The sequence below is a fragment of the Macaca fascicularis genome, chromosome 19, assembly GCF_037993035.2.
Source record: "Macaca fascicularis isolate 582-1 chromosome 19, T2T-MFA8v1.1".
Classification (NCBI taxonomy): Eukaryota; Metazoa; Chordata; class Mammalia; order Primates; family Cercopithecidae; genus Macaca; species Macaca fascicularis.
In genome coordinates, this window is record NC_088393.1 from 40,225,779 (window position 1) to 40,245,104 (window position 19,326).

Genomic DNA, 19,326 nt, shown 5'->3' on the forward strand with positions numbered 1-19,326 from the left:
ATACCATAAAAGTGATAGGAAATTTAGCTTCCAAGGTCAAAAAAAAAGAATAAGATTGCTAAGCTTTGAATGGAAGTCCACATTAAGAATATGAAGATGTTCATCTTTGTTTTTGCAAGATAAAGGAAAGAAGTTTATGTTTTAATCTAACCAAATAGAAATGAGGCTGGACATGTTTAAAAAATAAGCCCCAAAGCAAATGCTATCAAATGCAGAATAGAGAGAAGAAATCCTTAGCAATGCACTAATTTACCAAAAGTTAATGTCAGGGTGAATGTCAAGAAGAAAATTGGGAACATAGAAAACACCTGATTTCTGTGTGGCACAGCGTACAGGTCATCACCATGGCCTCCTTTGTCCTCCTGGGCACTGACATCCCCCAGTTCCTTGCAGCTGGATGACAGCTGAGTTTCAATGTCCTCTTCTTCCTCACAGCCCAGTGTTTCAAAGGATGGCAAAGAAGATCTCCTTCCCATCTCACTCTGCCAATTTGGTCTGTATTAGAACATTCATGAGGAAAACAAACAAAAAGTCATTTAACACTTGACATTGATACATATCATGTATTAAATGTACTGCCTCCAAGTCCTTACCATAAATGTGTGATAGTACAAAGTACACAGAAGCTAAAAGATTAAATTTTCTACCGTTCCATCTCTTTGTACACTCAGCAAGCATATCCTTCTAATTTCTGTTTTTAGAGTTACTGCATACATATACAATTCGCCTTGTTATGAATAAGGGTTTTTTTTGTTTTGTTTTGTTTTTATTTGTCTGTTTGTCTGTTTTTTGAGATAGGGTCTCACTCTGTCTCCCAGGCTGGAGTGCAGTGGTACAAACATGGTTCACTGCAGCCTCAACCTCCCTGGACTCAGGTGATCCTCCAACCTCAGCCTCCCAAAAGCTGAGACTAACCATGCCCAGCTAATTTTTGTATTTTTTGTAGAGACAGGGTTTCACTATGTTGTCCAGGCTGGTCTCGAACTCCTTGGCTCAAAGGATCTGCCCACCTCAACCTTCTAAAGTGCTAGGACTACAGGCATGAGCCACTGAGCCCAGCCTGTTGTTGTTGTTGTTGTTGTTGTTATTATTTTGAGATGGAGTCTCACTCTGTCACCCAGGATGGAGTCCAGTAGCGCAATATTTGGCTTACTCCAACTTCAGCCTCCCGGGTTCAAGCGATTCTCCTGCCTCAGCCTCCTGAGTAGCTGGGATTACAGGCACTTGCCACCACGCATGGCTAATTTTTCTATTTTTAGTAGAGATGGGGTTTCACCATCTTGGCCGGGATGGTCTCGAACTCCTGACCTCAAATGATCCGCCCACCTCGGCCTCCCAAAGTGCTGGGATTACAGGCATGAGCCACTGTGCCTGGCGCCGGCCTGCTAATTAATAAGTTTTTGTTGTTGTTGTTTTTAATTGAGACAGGGTATCATTCTGCCACACAGGCTGGAATGCAGAGGTACAATCTCGGCTCACTGCAGCATCCACCTCCCCAGCTCAAGTGATCCTCCCACCTCAGCCTCCCGAGTAGCTGGGACTACAGATGTACTCCACCATACTCAGCTAATTTTTTGCTTGTTTGTTTGTATTTTTAGTAGAGAAGGGGTTTGGCCATGTTGCCCAGACTAGTCTCAGACTCCAGAGCTGAAGCGATCCACCTACCTCAACCTCCCAAAGTGTTGGGATTACAGGTATGATCCACTGTCCCCAACCTATTAATAAGTTTTTAAGTCAACATTTTAAAAGGTAAGAATCCAGTAGATATGCCAGCTTAACCATCCATTTTCCTTGCTTAGGTGGGTTTTTTGCCTTCACTTTCCATTGCTGTAGATAACCCTGTAATAAACATCCGTGTGCAGATAACCTCTACTGTATTTAGGATTACTCCTATAAAACAAACCACCATAGAGTAAATTCTTTTTTTTTTTCTTTTTTTGAGATGAAGTCTCGCTGTGTCACCTAGGCTGGAGTGTGGTGGTGCGATCTCAGTGCACTGCCACCTCTGCCTCCCAGGTTCAAGTGATTCTCCTGCCTCAGCCTCCCAAGTAGCTGGGTCTACAGGCACCTGCCACCATGCCTTGCTAATTTTTGTATCTTTAGTAGAGATGGGGTTTCACCACATTGGCCAGACTGGTCTTGAACTCCCGACCTTAAGTGATCCGCCTGCCTCGGCCTCAAAAAGTGCTGGGATTACAGGCTTGAGCCACCATGCCCAGCCCATACAGTAAATTCTTGAGTCAAATGGTGTGAACATTTTGTGTCTATATACATACTGCACAAAATCATTTCTCCAAGCTACAAATACACTGGTAATAATTTTATGAAACTTGCCAAAACAACTTAAAACCCACTGTCTAAATTTGCATTTGTTACTGAGACTGAACGTTTTTCCATATGCTTGTGTTCAGGTCCTTTGTCTATTTTACTTCTGGTATGTCCATTCCAATTTGTTTTTTTCATTTTGTGTGTGTGTGTGTGTGTGTGTGTTTTTGAGACAGGGTCTCACTCTGCCATCCAGGCTGGAGTGAAATGACAAGATCATAGCTCACTGCAACTTTGACCTCCTGGGCTCAAGTGATCCTCCTGCCTCAGCCTCCCAAGTAGCTGGGACTACAGGTAAGCAACACCATGCCAGGATGATTTTTGTATTTTTTGTAGAGATGGGTGTCTCACTTTATTGCCCAGGCTGGTCTCGAACTCCTGATCTTAAGCAGTCCTCCCACCTCAGCCTCTCAAAGTGCTGGGATTACAGGTGTAAACCACCACACTTGGCTTCCATTCCAATTTGAAATTACTAAAATTAATGTACTAAAATTAAAATCCTGACTTTGCTTTTACTCTAAATGTTTTTTCTGTTCTATTAATATTATTTTGGTTTTATAAATTTCTTAAACATAGAAGTGATTAAAAAGGTATTTTTTACCTTCTAAATTCTAATTCTAAAGTCTTATTAAAGACTTATTCTAAAGTCTTATTTGTGTGTCTATATAGTATAATCCTTCATTCATTAGGAATTTATTTTGGTGTATGACTTAGGCAAGGCTCAAAGCTGATTTCTAATATTGCTAATCAATGTAGCACCGAATCCTTTCCTTCCCCTTTGAGCTGTGGGACAGACTATTAAAGATTCAGTATGCTTGTAGAAACACTAGGTTCACCTCAGGGCATTCCTGGGCACCTCTGTATCACTCAACTAGTCCTATGCTGTTCTTGCTACTTTATCTATACATTTTAAAATATGACAGGGTCGGACACAATGGCTTTTTATTGCATCAATTGAGGGGTAGCTGTTGGGATGTTCGTGGTTAAAATACAATTGCTGGGCTCTGACTGGGTTGCTTTTTGGTCTCTTGTTTTTGGGGTTTGGCAAGGGTACATTTACCTACATTGATGGAAAAGTCAGAGATGGGGAGGATTGCAGATTGAATTGGAAACAGTTCTTGAAATTGAGCGTACGTGCGTGCGTGAGCGTGGTTCACACCTATAATCCCAGCACTTTGAGAGGCTAAGGAGAGAGGATTTCTTGAAGCCAGAAGTTGAAGACCAGCCTGGCAACATCAGGAAACCTTGTCTCTACAAAAAAAAAGTAAAAATTAGCCTGGGCTGGGCACAGTGGCTCACACCTGTAATCCCAGCACTTTGGGAGGCCAAAGTGGGCAGATTGCTTGAGGTCAGGAGTTCAAGACCAGCCTGGCCAACATGGCGAAACCCCATCTCTACTAAAAATACAAAAATTAGCCAGGTGTGGTGGCGTGCACCTGTAGTCCCAGCTACTCTGGAGGCTGAGGCAGGAGAATTGCTAGAACCCAGGAGGCAAAGGTTGCAGTGAGCCGAGATCAGGCCACTGCACTCCACCCTCGGCAACAGAGCAAGACTCTGTCTCAAAAAAAAAAAAAAATTAGCCAGGCATGATAGCATGCATCTGTGGTACCAACTTCTTGGGAGGCTAAGGCAGGAGGATCACTTGAGCCTGGGAGGAGGAGGTTGCAGTGAGCCATGATTGTGCCATTGCACTCCAGCCTGTGCAACAGAATGAGATCCTGTGTCAAAAAAAAAAAGAAAGAAAATAAAAAAATCCCCCCAAAAACAAAATAAAATACAACAGGGCTAATCCAGCATTCCTGTGTGTCAGACCATCTCCTCTGATGGTCTTACAGGCTTATTTTTTTCCACTGAATTTTAGAGCCATTTACTCATCTTTAGTTTTTATCCAGCCAAAGTATAATTCTTACCAGGAAAAAAAAAGGTTAAATTCAAATATCTCAAAATGGTGGTGATACTTTTGGTCAAAACAAAAATAAAAACAAGCCCTAGAAGGAAATACATTAAGTATTTATATGACACCATGGTAGGAAGTGTCTTACTAAATTTACAATTATTACAGAAAATATAAATTTAAAAATGGGTAGATTTTACTACATACAAAATACAAAATATTTAGTGTATCAAAAAAGCCAGCACAGGCTAGGCACAGTAGCTCATGCTTATAATCCCAGCACTTTGGGAGGCCAAGGTGGACAGATCGCTTGAGGTCAGGAGTTCAAAGACCAGCCTGGCCAACACAGTGAAACCCCGTCTCTACTAAAAATACAAAAATTAGCCAGGTGTGGTGGCGTGCACCTGTAGTCCCAGCTGAGGCAGGAGAATCGCTTGAACCCAGTAGGCAAAAGGTGCAGTGAGCCGAGATCAGGACACTGCACTCCACCCTGGGCAACAGAGTGAGACTCTGTCTCAAAAAAAGAGCCAACCCGACACAAAGTTGAATATACATGACAATTAAAAAGGGAAATGTGGCCAGGCGCGGTGGCTCACATCTGTAATCCCAGTGCTTTGGGAGGCCAAGGTGGGCAGATCACTTGAAGGCGGGAGTTCGAGACCAGCCTGACCAATGTGGAGAAACCCCATCTCTACTAAAAATACAAAAATTAGCTGGGTGTGGTGGTGCATGCCTGTAATTCCAGCTACTCAGGAGGCAGAGGCAGGAAAATCGCTTGAACCTGAGAGGCGGAGGTTGCAGTGAGCCGAGATCACGCCATTGCATTCCAGCCTGGGCAGTAAGAGTGAAAACTCTGTCTCAAAAAAAAAAAAAAAAGGGCAAATGTGATCATGGATCCCTACTCTCATCCCTGCCCCATGCGCCCTTAGAGACCTCCAGTGTCTTCCCACCATTCCTAGGGCAGACACCAACCCTCTAAACAGGACACTAAAGGCATCCCCAGCCTGAACCCTGCCCAGTCCTCCAGGCCCATCTCACATCCCAAGCATCCTCCTTACACTGCCGCCTGTGTCACATTCCCTCGTCTGTGTCTGGAAAGCTCATCCCAGCCCCACAAAGATCATCCCCAGCCCTTGAGCTGTTCCTAGATGATTCCTGTATGTCCTAAGCTCTCCTCTCAACCCTTTCCTCCTCAGGAGGAGACCTTCCTGACCCCCTAGCCCTGTGTCAGCTCAAACCCAGGAGAAGCGACAAAGGGAAAGATGATGAAGAAAAAAGGCTAAACTGCAGCTGCCAGGAAGGTCAAATTAGTGTGACTGTCCAGAGACACACGTGAGAGGTGAGGAGGGACCACTCTCACTGTTCAGGTTGCCGCACAAAGAAACTTACTAAGGGCTGGAAGCAGCACTGAATTCATTAGCTCTGTGCCACTGTGAAAATGGCCAGGACTCATACAAGTCAAAATCTAACAAGATCCACTATGGAGGAAATCCAGATCCCAGAGCAATTAGGTCGCTGGACAGTCACTGGACAGTGTCCATTTGACACTGGTGATGAAAACCCAGCGACTAAGCCTCTAGTCATAAATATGTGCAGGAGCACCCGCGCACCCACACAGGTACACATGCACACACAGGTACACATGCACACACACGTACTCATGCACACACACACGTAGAGACCAGGCTGAGCTGCCCCTCTTCCACCCAGAGAGGAAGCAGAGGCGGCGATCTGGTACCCACCGAAGCCTCAGCTCTGAGGTAGTGGCATAGGGCTCGATGAAGCTGTCTTGTTCAACACTGCTCACGTCACTCTCAGACCGGGATCTCCGGCGAGGCTGAGGAATGGCAACCGTCCGCCCAGTCAATGTTGTCGCCAGAATGGCTGCTGCCAGAGCAGATCTGCGGACAAAAACATCCCGTGGAGACGGTGAGACATGAACATTCCAGGTGAAGGCTGAACAAGATACACGAACTGATCGAGGCTTACCTTCTGCTGGACGGTGTCAACTTAGCATTTGCTCTGCTCCCGTCATCTACCGCGGGCCATCAGACAATCTCATTTGATTCTCACACAACTGTATGACTACATAATATTGTCATCCCATTTTCCATAGAAATTAAATAACTTATAAATATTTCCTAGCCAAGGCCAGGTACGGTGGCTCACGCCTATAATCCCAGCACTTTGGGAGGCTGAGGCGGGTGGATCACCTGAGGTCAGGAGTTTGAGACCAGCCTGAATAACATGGTGAAACCCCATCTCTACTAAAAATACCAAAAATATTAGTCAGGTGTAGTGGTGGGCGACTGTAATCCCAGCTACTTGGGAGGCTGAGGCAGGAGAATCACTTGAACCCGGGAAGCGGAGGTTGCAGTGAGCCAAGATCACACCATTGCACTCCAACCTGGGCAACACAGCGAGACTCTGTCTCAAAAAAAAAAAAAAAAAAAAAAAAAAAGATTTCCTAGCCGATAGGAGGTAGAACAGGGCCTGTAATCCAGAGAGACACAAAAGCCTACATTCAAGTAGTTTTCTTATTAGAATGGAAGATCAGAATGGAAAAAGAAAATGAGATATAGAAAGACTAAAAGATTTAGAAGGGGACTGACTTTAAAAATACAAATTATTCAGGAATATATTATAGGAAAGTTAGAGTAAACAGATTTACCCTCCTGCCCAAAAAAGTAAAACAAGGCCAGGCGCAGTGGCTTATGCCTATAGTCCCAGCCCTTTGGGAGGCTGAGGTGGGTGGATCATGAGGTCAGGAGATCAAGACCAGCCTGGCTAACACGGTGAAACCTCATCTCTACTAAAAATACAAAAAAATTGCCAGGTGTGATGGCACACACACCTGTAATCCCAGCTACTCAGGAGGCTGAGGCAGGAGAATCAGTTGAACCCGGGAGGTGGAGGTTGCTGTGAGCTGAGATTGTACCACTGCACTCCAGCCTGGGCAACAGAGTGAGACTCCATCTCAAAAAAAAAAAAAAAAAAAGTAAAACAAAACAAAAGACCACTGTCCCAGCTTGCTGCCTAGGAAAATGTCCAGGTCACAGCACAGGGAGGAGGAATGCATGGAGCCAGGCAGACTCCTCGAATTGTAGAGATGGAGCTGAGAGAGTGTGTAGGATAGAGTGCTGGACAGGAGAGAAGCGCACAGAGAGAACGAGGAGATCTGCAGAAGGTCCCCCAGTTTCAGCGGGATATGGTGCAGCACACAAGTGTGAGGAAATTACCCGACCGTGGAGGAAGAACCACTCACAAGGATCAGAGGAGCAGAGCCAGGTGCTTATACACAGCCCAGGATGGCAGCTGCTTCCACCAGGCGGACTAGAGAAACCCATCATTCACAAGACGCTGGGTGCTGCACTCAGAAAGGTCTGGCCGCGGTACTGGGGAATAATTAGCCCTGGCTGAGCACTGCTCCATGTCCCACCTAACAAATCATATAAGAAAGACCCGGCCAGGTGTGGTGGCTCACGTCTGTAATCGCAGCACTTTGAGAGGCTGAGGCAGGCGGATCACAAGGTCAAGAGATCAAGACCATCCTGGCCAACATGGTGAAACCCTGTTTCTACTAAAAATACAAAAATTAGCTGGGCATGGTGGTGGGGGCCTATAGTCCCAGCTACTCAGGAGGCTAAGGCAGGAGAACTGCTTGAATCCAGGAGGTGGAGGTTTCAGTGAGCCGAGATCGCACCACCATACTCCAGCCTGGCGACAGAGCAAGACTCTGTCTCAGAAAAAAAAAAAAAAAAAAAAAAAAAAAAGACCCAAAAGATCTGTTTCCAAGAAATTGAACTGCATCCCCAAACAAAGGTCAAGATGTTTTAAGGAATACAAAATGATCCAGCACTCAAGGTAAAATTCACAAGATCTTCTATCCACTTAGATAAGCAGGCATGCAAAGAGACAGGAAACCATGACCTGTAAGGAAGACAGCTGTCAACGGAAACCCACTAAGAATTGAACACATATGTTAGAACTGGCAGCAAAGCACATTCAGATCGTTATAACAGCTGTATTTCATATAATCAAAAAGCCAAGTAGAGACATGGACAATTATAAAAAGAACCAAACTTCATGAGATCAAAATGACAACATCAGAGATAGAAAGTATACTGGATGGGATTAACAGATTATATATTGCAGAAGATCAGTAAAATTAAAGGCAAAAACAACCAAAAATAACCAAAATGAAATGGAGATGGAAAAAAAAATTTTTAAGAGCATCAATCAGATGTGGGATAAAAACCACTGTTCTTTATATTTTGGTTTTGGGGTTTTTGAGACGATATCACTGTTGCCCAGGCTGGAGTGCAGTGGTGCAGTCACAGCTCAGTATAGCCTCAACCTCCTGGGCTCAAGTGATCCTCCCACCTCAGTCTCTCGAATAACTGGGACTATAGGCACACGCCACCACACCTGGCTAATTTTTATATTTTTTGTAGAGATGGGGTCTCGCTATGTTCTCCAGGCTGGTCTGGAACTCCTGGGCTCAAGTAATCCTCCTGCCTCAGGCTCCCAAAGTGTTGGGATTACAGGCGTGAGCCACCACGCCCGGCTGCTGTTTTGTTTTAAATTACTACATTTTGGTGTAATTGTTACACAGCAATAAATAATAGCCTCATCATCAAACAGTGCTGGAAAAATCAAATCTCCATATGCAAAAAAAAAAAAAAAAAAAAATTTAATGGATCTATGGTTTCGCTCTGTGCCCTTACCCAAATCTCCTCTCAAATTGTAATTCCCACATGTTTAAGAAGGAAAGTGGGCCGGGCGCGGTGGCTCAAACCTGTAATCCCAGCACTTTGGGAGGCCGAGACGGGCGGATCACGAGGTCAGGAGTTCAAGACCATCCGGGCTAACACGGTGAAACCCCGTCTCTACTAAAAATACAAAAAATTAGCCGGGCGTGGTGGCGGGCGCCTGTAGTCCCAGCTACTCGGGAGGCTGAGGCAGGAGAATGGCGTAAACCCGGGAGGCGGAGCTTGCAGTGAGCTGAGATCCGGCCACTGTACTCCAGCCTGGGTGACAGAGCGAGACTCCGTCTCAAAAAAAAAAAAAAAAAAAAAAAAAAAAAAAAAAAAAGAAGGAAAGTGATTGGATTATGGGGGCAGTTTCCCCCATCCTGTTCTCGTGATAGTGAGTGAACTCTCACAAAAGCCGATGGTTTTACAAATGGTAGTTTCTTCTGAGCTCTCACATGCTCACTGTCTCTCACCTGCCGCCATGTAAGACGTGCCTACCTCCCTTTTCGCCATGATTGTAAGTTTCCTGAGGACTCCCCAGCCATGCAGAACTGTGAGTCAATTAAATCTCCTTCACTTATAAATTACCCCATCTCGGGTAGTATCTTTAGAGCAGTGTGAGAATGGACTAATACACACCATTTTCAAAAATTAACTCTAAATGGATTACAGACCTAACTGTAAAGCATAAAACCATAACACTTCTAGAAGAAAATATAAGAGAAAACCTTTGTGACCTTGGGTTAGGTAAATATTTCTTCAATATAAGACACTGAAAGCATGATCCATAAAAGAAAAAATTGTAAGCTGGACTTCATAAAAATTAATAACTTCTGCTCTTTGAAAGGCAATGTTTAAGAGAATGAAAAGACAAGCCACAGATAGAGAGAAAAGACTTGCAAATCACACATTTGATAAAAGACTTGTGTTGATACTATATAATGAACCCTCAGAATGCAATAATGGAAAACAAGCCGGGGCTGGGATGTCTCCAGGAAGCCCACAATCTTCACCCAGGTCTCTGCTTAGATCTCCTGGATGAAAAATGTCATTGCCTCCAACTGAACATGTTCCTGAGTCCAACGGCCTTCCCAAGATGGTTCTTAGATCTGCAACAGGACTTGTGACTAACAAGGAATGCCCAATTTTTGTAAATGTGCAAAAGATGTGAAAAGATGCTTCACTAAAAAAGATATAAAGACAACAAATAAGCACATGAAAAAAATGCTCAATACCATTAGCCATTAGAGAAATGCAAAATAAGGCCAGGCGCGGCAGCTCACGCCTGTAATCCCAGCACTTTGGGAGGCCAAGGCGGGTGGATCACTTGAGGTCAGGAGTTTGAGATCAGCCTGGCCAACGTGGCGAAACCCCATCTGTACTAAAAATACAAAAATTAGCCGGGTGTGGTGGTGTGTGCCTGTAATCCCAGCTACTCAGGAGGCTGAGGCACGAGAAGAGAATCGCTTGAATCTGGGAGGCGGAGGTTGCAGTGAGCTGAGAACATTCCACTGCACTCCAGCCTGGGTGACAGAGTGAGACTCTGTCTCAAAAATAACAGACTCCGTCTCAAAAACAAAAAAACAAAAAACAAAAAAAACACAGTGAAATACTAGGACACACTCATTAAATGTCCAAATGTTTAAAAACCGACCACGACAATCCCTTGTTCTTTTTTATTCTAAACTGGGCCTATGAGAATGGCTTCCACAAAGGAGAGCAACAAGAAGGATTGTTCTGTCATCAACAAGGTTGTGACCGAAAGTACACTGTCAACACTCACAAGCACATCTATGGAGTGTGCTTTAAGACACTGCCCCTGGCATACACAAAGAGATCTAGACATTTCTCATGAAAGAGCTAGAAACTCCAGATGTGTGCATTGATGCTGGGCTCAGCAAAGCTGTCTCAGACAAAGGAGTAAGGAATATCCCCACCGTATCTGTGTACCACTGTCCAGAAAGCGTAAGGAGATGAAGATTGATCAAACCAGCTCTATACATTGGTTACCTATGCACCTGTCACCACTCTCAAAAACCTACAGTCAATGTGGATGAAAACTAACCACTGACTGTCCAAGTTATAAAAGACCACACGCACACACATATACACACACGCACTCACACACATGCAAACACATACACACACACACACACACACTCTGACCAAACCAAGTGTTGGTGAGAATATGAAGCAACTGGACTCATATACTGTTGGTGGGAACATAAATGAGACAATGACCTTGGAAAACAGTTTGACAGTTTCTTAATAAATTAAATACCCACCTAGTATAAGGCCCAGCTATAGATATTTACCGAAGAGAAATGAAAGTATATATCCAAACATTTGTGTATACATTTTTTTTTTTTTTTTTGAGATATGAGTCTCGCTTTGTTGCCCAGGCTGGAGTGCAGTGGTGTGATCTTGGCTCACTGCAACCTCTGCCTCTGGGTTCAGGCGATTCTTGTGCCTCAGCCTCCCCAGTAGCTGGGACTACAGGAGTGCACCACCACACCCAGCTAATTTTTGTATTTTAAGTGGAGATGGGTCTTCACCATGTTGACCAGGCTGGTCTCAAACTCCTGAGCTCAGGTGATCTGCCCGCCTTAGCCTCCCAAATTGCTGGGAATATAGGCGTGAGCCACCACACCCAGCTAGTGTGTAAATGTTTACAGCAGCCTTATTCTAGTAACCAAAACTCAGAAACAAACCAAATATCCATCAGCAGGTGAACGGATAAACAAACTGTGGCATATTCATATAATGAAATACTCCTCAGTAAGGAAAAGGATGAATTATTGACTTTCAGAACATGCGTGAATCAGAATAATCATGCTGAGTGAAAGAAGGCAGTGTATTTTATGTAATTCCACTTATATAAAATTCTAGAAAATACAAACTAATCCATAGTGCGAGAAAGGAGATGAGAGGTTGCCTGGGGATGAACAGGAGCATGAAAGGTGGCAGAGAAGGGCAGGAGGAAGGAATTACAAAGGAGCATGAGGACTCTTGTCAGAATGACAGATATATTTATTGTCTTTTTTTCTTTTTCAGAAGCTCCCCTATTAATTATCTTTTTAAAATAAATATTTGTAGAGGCAGGGCCTCACTCACAACAGCCTCACTGTTACTCAGGCCGCAGTGCAGTGACATGATCCTAGCTCACTGCAGCCTTGACCTCTTGGGCTCAAGTGATCCTCGAGCTTTAGCCTCCTGAGTACCTGGGATTGCAGGCATGCACCAGCATGCTCAGATAATTTATTTTAATTTTTGCTATGGATAAGGTTTTGCTATGTTGCTCCGGCTGATCTTGAACTCCTGGGCACAAGCAATCCTCCTGCCTCAGCCTCCCAGGATCAGTTTAGCCTAGGAGTTCAAGACCAACTTGGGCAACATAGTGAGACTCCCATCTCTGCAGAAAATTTAAAAAATTAGCCAGTCATGGTGGCATGCACCTGTAGTCCCAGCTAGTCAGGAGGCTGAGACAGGAGGATCGCTTGATGCTAGGGGGTTGAGGCTGCAGTGAGCCACATTTGCACCAATGCACTCCAGCCTGGGCAACAGAATGAGACCATGTCTCAAAAAAAAAAAACCACTTTTTGTTTTAGTCAGGCATAGTGGCTCATGTCTGTAATCCCAGCACTTTGGGAGGCAGAGGCAGGTGGATTGCTTGAGCCCAGGAGTTCAGCCTGGGCAACATGGCAAAAGCCTATCTCTACAAAAAAATAGAAAAATTAGCTGAGCATGGTGGTACGTGCCTGTAGTCCCGACTACCCGGGAGGCTGAGATGGGAGGACTGACTGAGCCTGGGAGGCAGAGGCTACAGTGAGCCATGATTGCACCACTGCACTCCAGCCTGGGCAACAGAGCAAGATCCTGCCTTGAAAAAATTAATTAATTAATTTAAAAAAAAAAAGAAAATTGGCTGGGCATGGTGGTTGATGCCTGTAATCCCAGCACTTTCAGAGGCCAAGCTAGGCAGATTAAGAGGTCAGGAGTTTGAGACCAGTCTGGCCAACATGGTGAAGCCCCATCTCTACTAAAAATACAAAAATTAGCTGGGCATGGTGGCATGTGCCTGTAATCCCAGCTACTCTGGAGGCTGAGGCAGGAGGATTGCTTGAACCTGGGAGGTGGAGGTTGCAGTGAGCCAAAAATCCACCATTGCACTCCAGCCTGGGCAACAGAGAAAGACTCCATCTTGAAGGGAAAAAAAAAAAGAAAAGAAAAGAAAAGAAAATTTTGTGTATAATTCAAAATTCCCTGTTAACCTGAACACTTGGGCTTTAATGCTTTATATTTTTAAAAAAATACTCATCGCCTTCAATCACGAAATGTGAGAAGTTCATGCACCTGAAAGGGACAGACCTCAAGTCAGTCCATTATCCTCAGAGACATCATATTAAATGCATCATTAGGAATTGTGGTAAACATTTTGAAGGACGTGATTCTAACTACTCTACTTGTACTTTTCTGGGCAGTTTGAGCAGTTCCAGGATCCAGTACTTGGTGGCTGAGCACAGGGGTGACCTCAGTGCCTGCTCATTTGATACTCACCTTGGTCTCTCTGGAGACGGGTTGGGGCTGCGGGGAGGAGGTGTACGTGGCACTGCTGCCTTCGGAGCAATGCTGGCTGCAGGTAAAAGGCCATGGATGATGTGTTTCTGCACAAATGAAATCCAACAGAAGTCACTGGGTTGGGTCACTGGATCACTTGAGTCTTGTCACCACTCCCCCTGGGCCTGCAAGGGGACACCTGCACTGGCCACCCATGGATCCAAACCCATCAGAAGCCCACTCTGCCCCTGCCATCCCCAGTCCCCATTAGGCCAGACAAGTGCACACAGCCGAGGAGCATCATGACAGGTGCTCATTGTGGGACCCTCTTGTCCTTCCCTCCTCAGAGCTTCCCTGGCTGTCCCCAAGAGTCACCCTCTAGCCCTTCCACGTGTCCCACAGCACTCCCCCCAGTGATGTCTCAAGTGGCTCACCCTGCAGAGCAGGGCGACTTCCTGAGAAGCAAGTGACTTCCTTATCTTTTTTTTGCTTTGTTTTGTTTTTGAGATGGGGGCTTGCTCTGTTGCCCAGAGTGGAATGCAGTGGTACGATCATGGCTCACCGCAGCCTCAAACTCCTGGCTCAAGCAATCCTCCCACTTCAGCCACACGAGCAGATGGGACTACAGATGTTCACCACCATGCCTAGGTAATTTTTGTATTTTTGTAGAGACAGGATCTCACTACATTGCCCAGGCTGGTCTCAAACTTCTGGCTCCAAGTGATGCTCCCACCTCAGCCTCCCAAAGTGTTGGGATTACAGGCGCGAGATCTGTACCTGGCTGACTCTCTTATCTTTATCAATCCTGGAACTCTAGCATTGAACGCATTGCCTCACACCTCATAGGGGCTTAATATAAGCTTTTAGGTAGCTTATCTCCAAGATGAGAATAATGAAAACTAGCTCCTATACACAATGAAAGTCAGAGAACCCGCTTTAGGTAACCATAACTGGGAGTCTCTGAGACGTTTCTGGGTCTAGTCCAATCATTTTCTTGGCACGAGCCATTCATTCACACGTACTAGAGGCAGAACACCATGACAGCAATGAAGAAACCTTGTCTTCATCCCCAAGGTGGTAAGTAGAGAGGAAGAACACCCAAATAGTTATTACAGAACATAGAATTATGGAATGAGCCGAGAGAAAGGCTCTCTCACTAAAAATGAAAAAAACAAAAAACTCCTCAATGAGATGTGGGATAAAAACACTATTGTCTTCTGTTTGAAGCCAGTAATTAGCACAAAGTGCTGGGGTGGGCAGGGAGGGAAGATTCCTCCAGGTCTGGGGCCAGCCTGGGAACTTCAAATGCTTCCTTCGAGAAAATCACGCAGGCATTTAGACTGGGCTTTCAAAGATGCCCATTGGTCCCACATTTGGAAATGTGATGGAACAGCATTCTAGGAAGAGGGAATAGCATGAACAAAGGAACGAAGCAAGACACTGGTTGCAGTGCTCTGGAAATCACACGCACGGTTCTCTGTTTTGCTGGAATGCAGAGGCATCTGCGAGGGTGGGGCTGGGGACCCAGCCTGACTGGCTAATTTTTTAAATTTTCTGCAGAGATGGGGGCCTCACTATGTTGCCCACGTTGGTCTTGAACTCCTAGGCTAAACTGATCCTGGGAGGCTGAGGCAGGAGGATTGCTTGTGCCCAGGAGTTCAAGATCAGCCTGGGCAACATAGCAAAACCTTATCCATAGCAAAAATTAAAAGAAAATAATTATCTGAGCATGCTGGTGCATGCCTGCAATCCCAGGTACTCAAGAGGCTAAGACTCCAGGATCACTTGAGCCCAAGAGGTCAAGGCTGCAGTGAGCTAGGATCGTGTCACTGCACTGCAGCCTGAGCAACTCTACAAATATTTATTTTAAAAAGATAATTAATAGGGCAACTTCTGAAAAAGAAAAAAAGACAATAAATATATCTGTCATTCTGACAAGAGTCCTCATGCTCCTTTGTAATTCCTTGTCCCCGATGATGGGGGCAATTCCCATGGGAAGGGCTTTCAGAGCAGATGGAGGAGATACTGGGGCCTGGTGAGGAGCACCCACTGACAGTGGCCCCAGGAATGTTAGGTAGTGGTCAGCATGAGACACAAGGCTGGGAAGGGGGGCACAGCGTGGGGGCCTCTTTCAGGAGTGAGGGATGGGCAGACCTTCCAGTCATCTCCTACAGCCCCCACCCCCAACTTGCACAGCCACCCACCGGAGCAGAAGCTCCAAGCAGTCTCTACGCAATATCCCCACTCTGTTTACCTCTCTGAGTGGCGCCTGCCACCCTGCATCTGTCAAGTGATTCCACAGTTTCCATGTTTCCTCCCCGCCCCCTTCCATTATCTGCTGCACGACAAGAAAGGATTTTTGTTTGTTTGCTTGTTTTGTAGACAGAGTCTCGTCTGTTGCCCAGGCTGGAGTGCAGTGGCACCATCTCGGCTCACTGCAACCTCCACCTCCCAGGTTCAAGCTATTCTCATGCCTCAGCCTCCCAAGTAGCTAGGACTACAGGCATGTGCCACTATGCCTAGCTAATTTTTTTTTTGAAAGAGTGAATCCCCCATTGCACACTAAAACATGTCTCCTACCATCACAGTCATTTCCTAACTATGGTCCCCTCATCCATCCTGTCTCTACCAGGCATAAAAACCCTCACGGGCAGCACCACTCTCTCAATGGCAGGCAAATGTCCAGCATGGCATATCAGCTGATATAGGTTGGTTCCTACCAACTGTTATGGGATTTTTGGCCTGTTGATTTTTCTGGTTGGAACCTCTGTGGCCACAGTGCCTTTGCCTGAGTTCTTGTCCTGCGTCCAGGAAGAATGAGGTACTCAGACAAGTGAAGGGTGAAGAAGAGTTTTATTTCGTGTTAGAAGAGCTCAGAGGAGTAGGTAGCTCCTCTCTGGAGGCAGATTGTCCCATGAGCTCAAGTGTTCAGCTCTCAGCAGAGAGGAGGCCCTGGAAAGGGTGGCTCTTCTCCACAGGCAAGTCATTCCAATGTCTCTGCAGGTCTCTGAAGCTCTCAGCAGAGAGTAGCTCCTCTCTGCTGGCAGGTGGTCTCTGTAGCTCTCAGCGGAGAAGGTACTCCTCTCCGCAGCCAGCCACCCCATCGTCTCCAGCTATCAGCAGAGAGGGTACTCCTCTCTGCAGCTGGTCATCCTGTCCCCTCGTCTCTCCACCCTCCTCGTCCTCTGGCCATATCCCTGCACCACTCTGGCTGAGCCCAGGGTCTTTATGGACCTCAGAGGGGAGGAAGTGCGTGCTGATTGGACCATGGGCAGGCCCAGAAGAGGCTCCGCGAGTTTCCACTCTGGTCAGAGGGACTTCCGGCCCAGCCCCCAGCCTTCAGGCCCTCCCTGGCCTGAGGGTGGGGCCTTACTGGGGACCCCGCCCCTTTCCTCCTGCTGCCATTCTTGGCCCCAGGGCTTGGCTCCAACCGCCCTCCAAGATTAGAGCCGTTGCGTGTTGCCGGGTGCCCTATGGTGCAGGCTGCAGAGATGCCCTAGTCCTGTGCCTGGGAGGGCAGCCGCAGCCACACCCTGGGAGCTCCCACCCCGCCAACTTGGAAGGGGCAGGGCTCGCGCTTGTCCCCGGCTCCTGCCTGAGCGGCTGCAGCTGCACCTAGAAGGGCAGATTCTGCCTGTTCCCGGCTCCCGTAAGAGCACAGAGAGCCTCGGATCCACAGCTGCAGTTTGGGTGGCTGTAGCCCTGCCCAGGAGGGTGGGGCTCTTGCCTGCTCCGTAGAGCAAGAGGCCTGGGTCTGCAGCAGCGGTTTGCGGCTCCCGTCCCAACTCACAAGGGGCGGAGCTTCCACCGGCTCCTTGAAGTGTGCAGCCCCGGCCACACAGCGTGATGGCCGCAAAAGCCTTCGCATTTGCTGTCTTCTGCACCCAGAATTCTTTTCTTACTCCCTGCCAAGCCCAGGTCAACTCTCCAGGCTGACGTTGCTGCCCTTCTGATACACACGTCAACAGCAGTTCCTGTTTTACCATTGTGTACAGAATTATTTAGGGGCTTGTCTGTCCTACAGACCCTGTGGCCATAAGCTGTCAATCAGTTGTGGGTATCAGCACACAGCAGGAACTCATTAATGTTTGGGGCTTTAAATAAAAACTCAGTCCAGGTGCAGTGGCTCACGCCTGTAATCTCAACCCTCTGGAGGCAAAGGTGAGAGGATTGCTTGAGCCAAGGTTTAAGACCAGCCCGAGCAGCATAGCCAGATTCCATCTCTACAAAATATATATATATTTTTTATGTTTTTTTGAGACAGAGTCTCACTTTGTTGCCCCGGCTGGAGTGCAGTGGCACAATTTTGGCTCACTGCAACCTCTGCCTCTTGGGTTTAAGCGATTCTCCCACCTCAACCTCCCGAGTAGCTGGGATTAGAGGCGCCCACCACCACGCCCGCTAATTTTTGTAGTTTTAGTAGAGATGGGGTTTCACCATGTTGGCCAGGCTGATCTTGAACTCCTGACCTCAAATGATCCGCCCGCCTCAGCCTCCCAAAGTGCTGGATTACAGGCAAAAGCCACCTCGCCTGGCCTCTACAAAATAATTTTTTAAATTAGCCAGGCATTGAGACTTGGCAACGCGTGAGGCAAAAAATAAAATAAATAAAAAGTAGCTAGGTGTGGTGGTACACACCTGTAGTCCCAGCTACTCAGGAGGCTGAGGCAGGAGGACCACTTGAGACCAGGAGGTTGAAGCCACAGTGAGCTAAGATCGTGCCACTGCACTCCAGCCTGGGCATCAGGACAAGACCCTGTCTCTAAAACTGAATTGAATAATAAATAAATACAAGAATCCCCTTGGCTGCTATGTGGAGAATTGACCTAGGGGAAGGGCGAGAGTGGAAGCAGAGAAACCAGTGGGCATCTGCCGCAGCAGTCCGGGTAGATGTTGGAGGCCGGGGTGTGGGTGGAGATGGGAACAGCTGGCAGATGTATGTCGTGGGTAGATCGGATGGGACTTGCTGATGGGATATACATGGTGGGTGGCGGAGGGAAGAATGAAGGATCACTATATCCAGCAGTGCAGCAGGTGCACGTCGGCCAGGAGTTAACTCAGGGCAGGGGGACAAATGCAACAGGTGAGGCAGGGTGCTCCTGTCCAACTGTGGCCGACCCTGGGGCAGAAGATTGTTAAAGCCGGGCATAGTGGCTCACGCCTGTGATACCAACTCTTTGGGAGGTTGAGGAGTTCAAGACCACCCTGGGAACATAGCAAGATCCCTGTCTCCACAAAAATATTGAACAATTAGCCAGGAGTGGTGGCGCGCGCCTATAGTCTCAGCTACTCGGGAGGCTGAGGTGGGAAGATCGCTTAAGCCCAGGAGTTCGAGGATGCAGTGAGCTATGATCGCAAAACTGCACTCCAGCCTGGGCGACAGAGCGAGACCCTGTTTCTTAAAAGAAAAAAAAAAAAAAAAAGTTTAGAACACGAAAAATCAAGGCTTCTTAAACTGAAAACCATTTTCTCTTGTGCCGCCGCCTTGACTGGATCTCAGGCCAAACCCCAACCCGCCGCAACCCTTTACCCCTAATCCCCGGCCCCATAGAGCTCCGCGTGCGGCAGGCGAGCATCTACTTACGAACTGGCTCCTGCGGCCTCTCCGAAACCCCAGGAGCATACTTGCAGCTCGAGGAGACCCGGCCGGGGGCTGGACTCATCAGCAGATCTCTCCACAGCCAGGGACCACTCCCTAAAGCCCGCCGCAGGCCCAGCCCCTCAAGCTTTCTCTTCGCAATGGACTTTGCAGCAACCACGTCGGCCATTGGCTCAGCTCGGCCTTCGACCAATCAG

General features: G+C 46.9%; 1 protein-coding gene across 13 annotated transcripts in view; it reads right to left on the reverse strand.

Moving 5' to 3' along the window:
- CEP89 (centrosomal protein 89) overlaps positions 1-19,227 on the reverse strand; it is a 106,742-nt gene extending 87,515 nt beyond the window's left edge. For 12 of the 13 annotated variants that reach the window (XR_010583581.1, XR_012427414.1, XR_010583580.2 and 9 more), the window contains exons 1-4: positions 19,115-19,227; positions 13,531-13,637; positions 5,962-6,120; positions 309-495 (exon numbers count right to left, since the gene is read on the reverse strand). Coding sequence is in view for 5 of the 13 variants with exons in the window: in XM_065536363.2 (XP_065392435.1) it covers positions 309-495; positions 5,962-6,120; positions 13,531-13,637; positions 19,115-19,153 (492 nt within the window). In the remaining 8 variants the exon portion in view is untranslated. The remainder of the gene's footprint in view (positions 1-308; positions 496-5,961; positions 6,121-13,530; positions 13,638-19,114) is intronic. The other variant, XM_065536367.2, reaches the window with a different exon arrangement.
- Between the last annotated feature and the right edge of the window lie 99 nt (positions 19,228-19,326).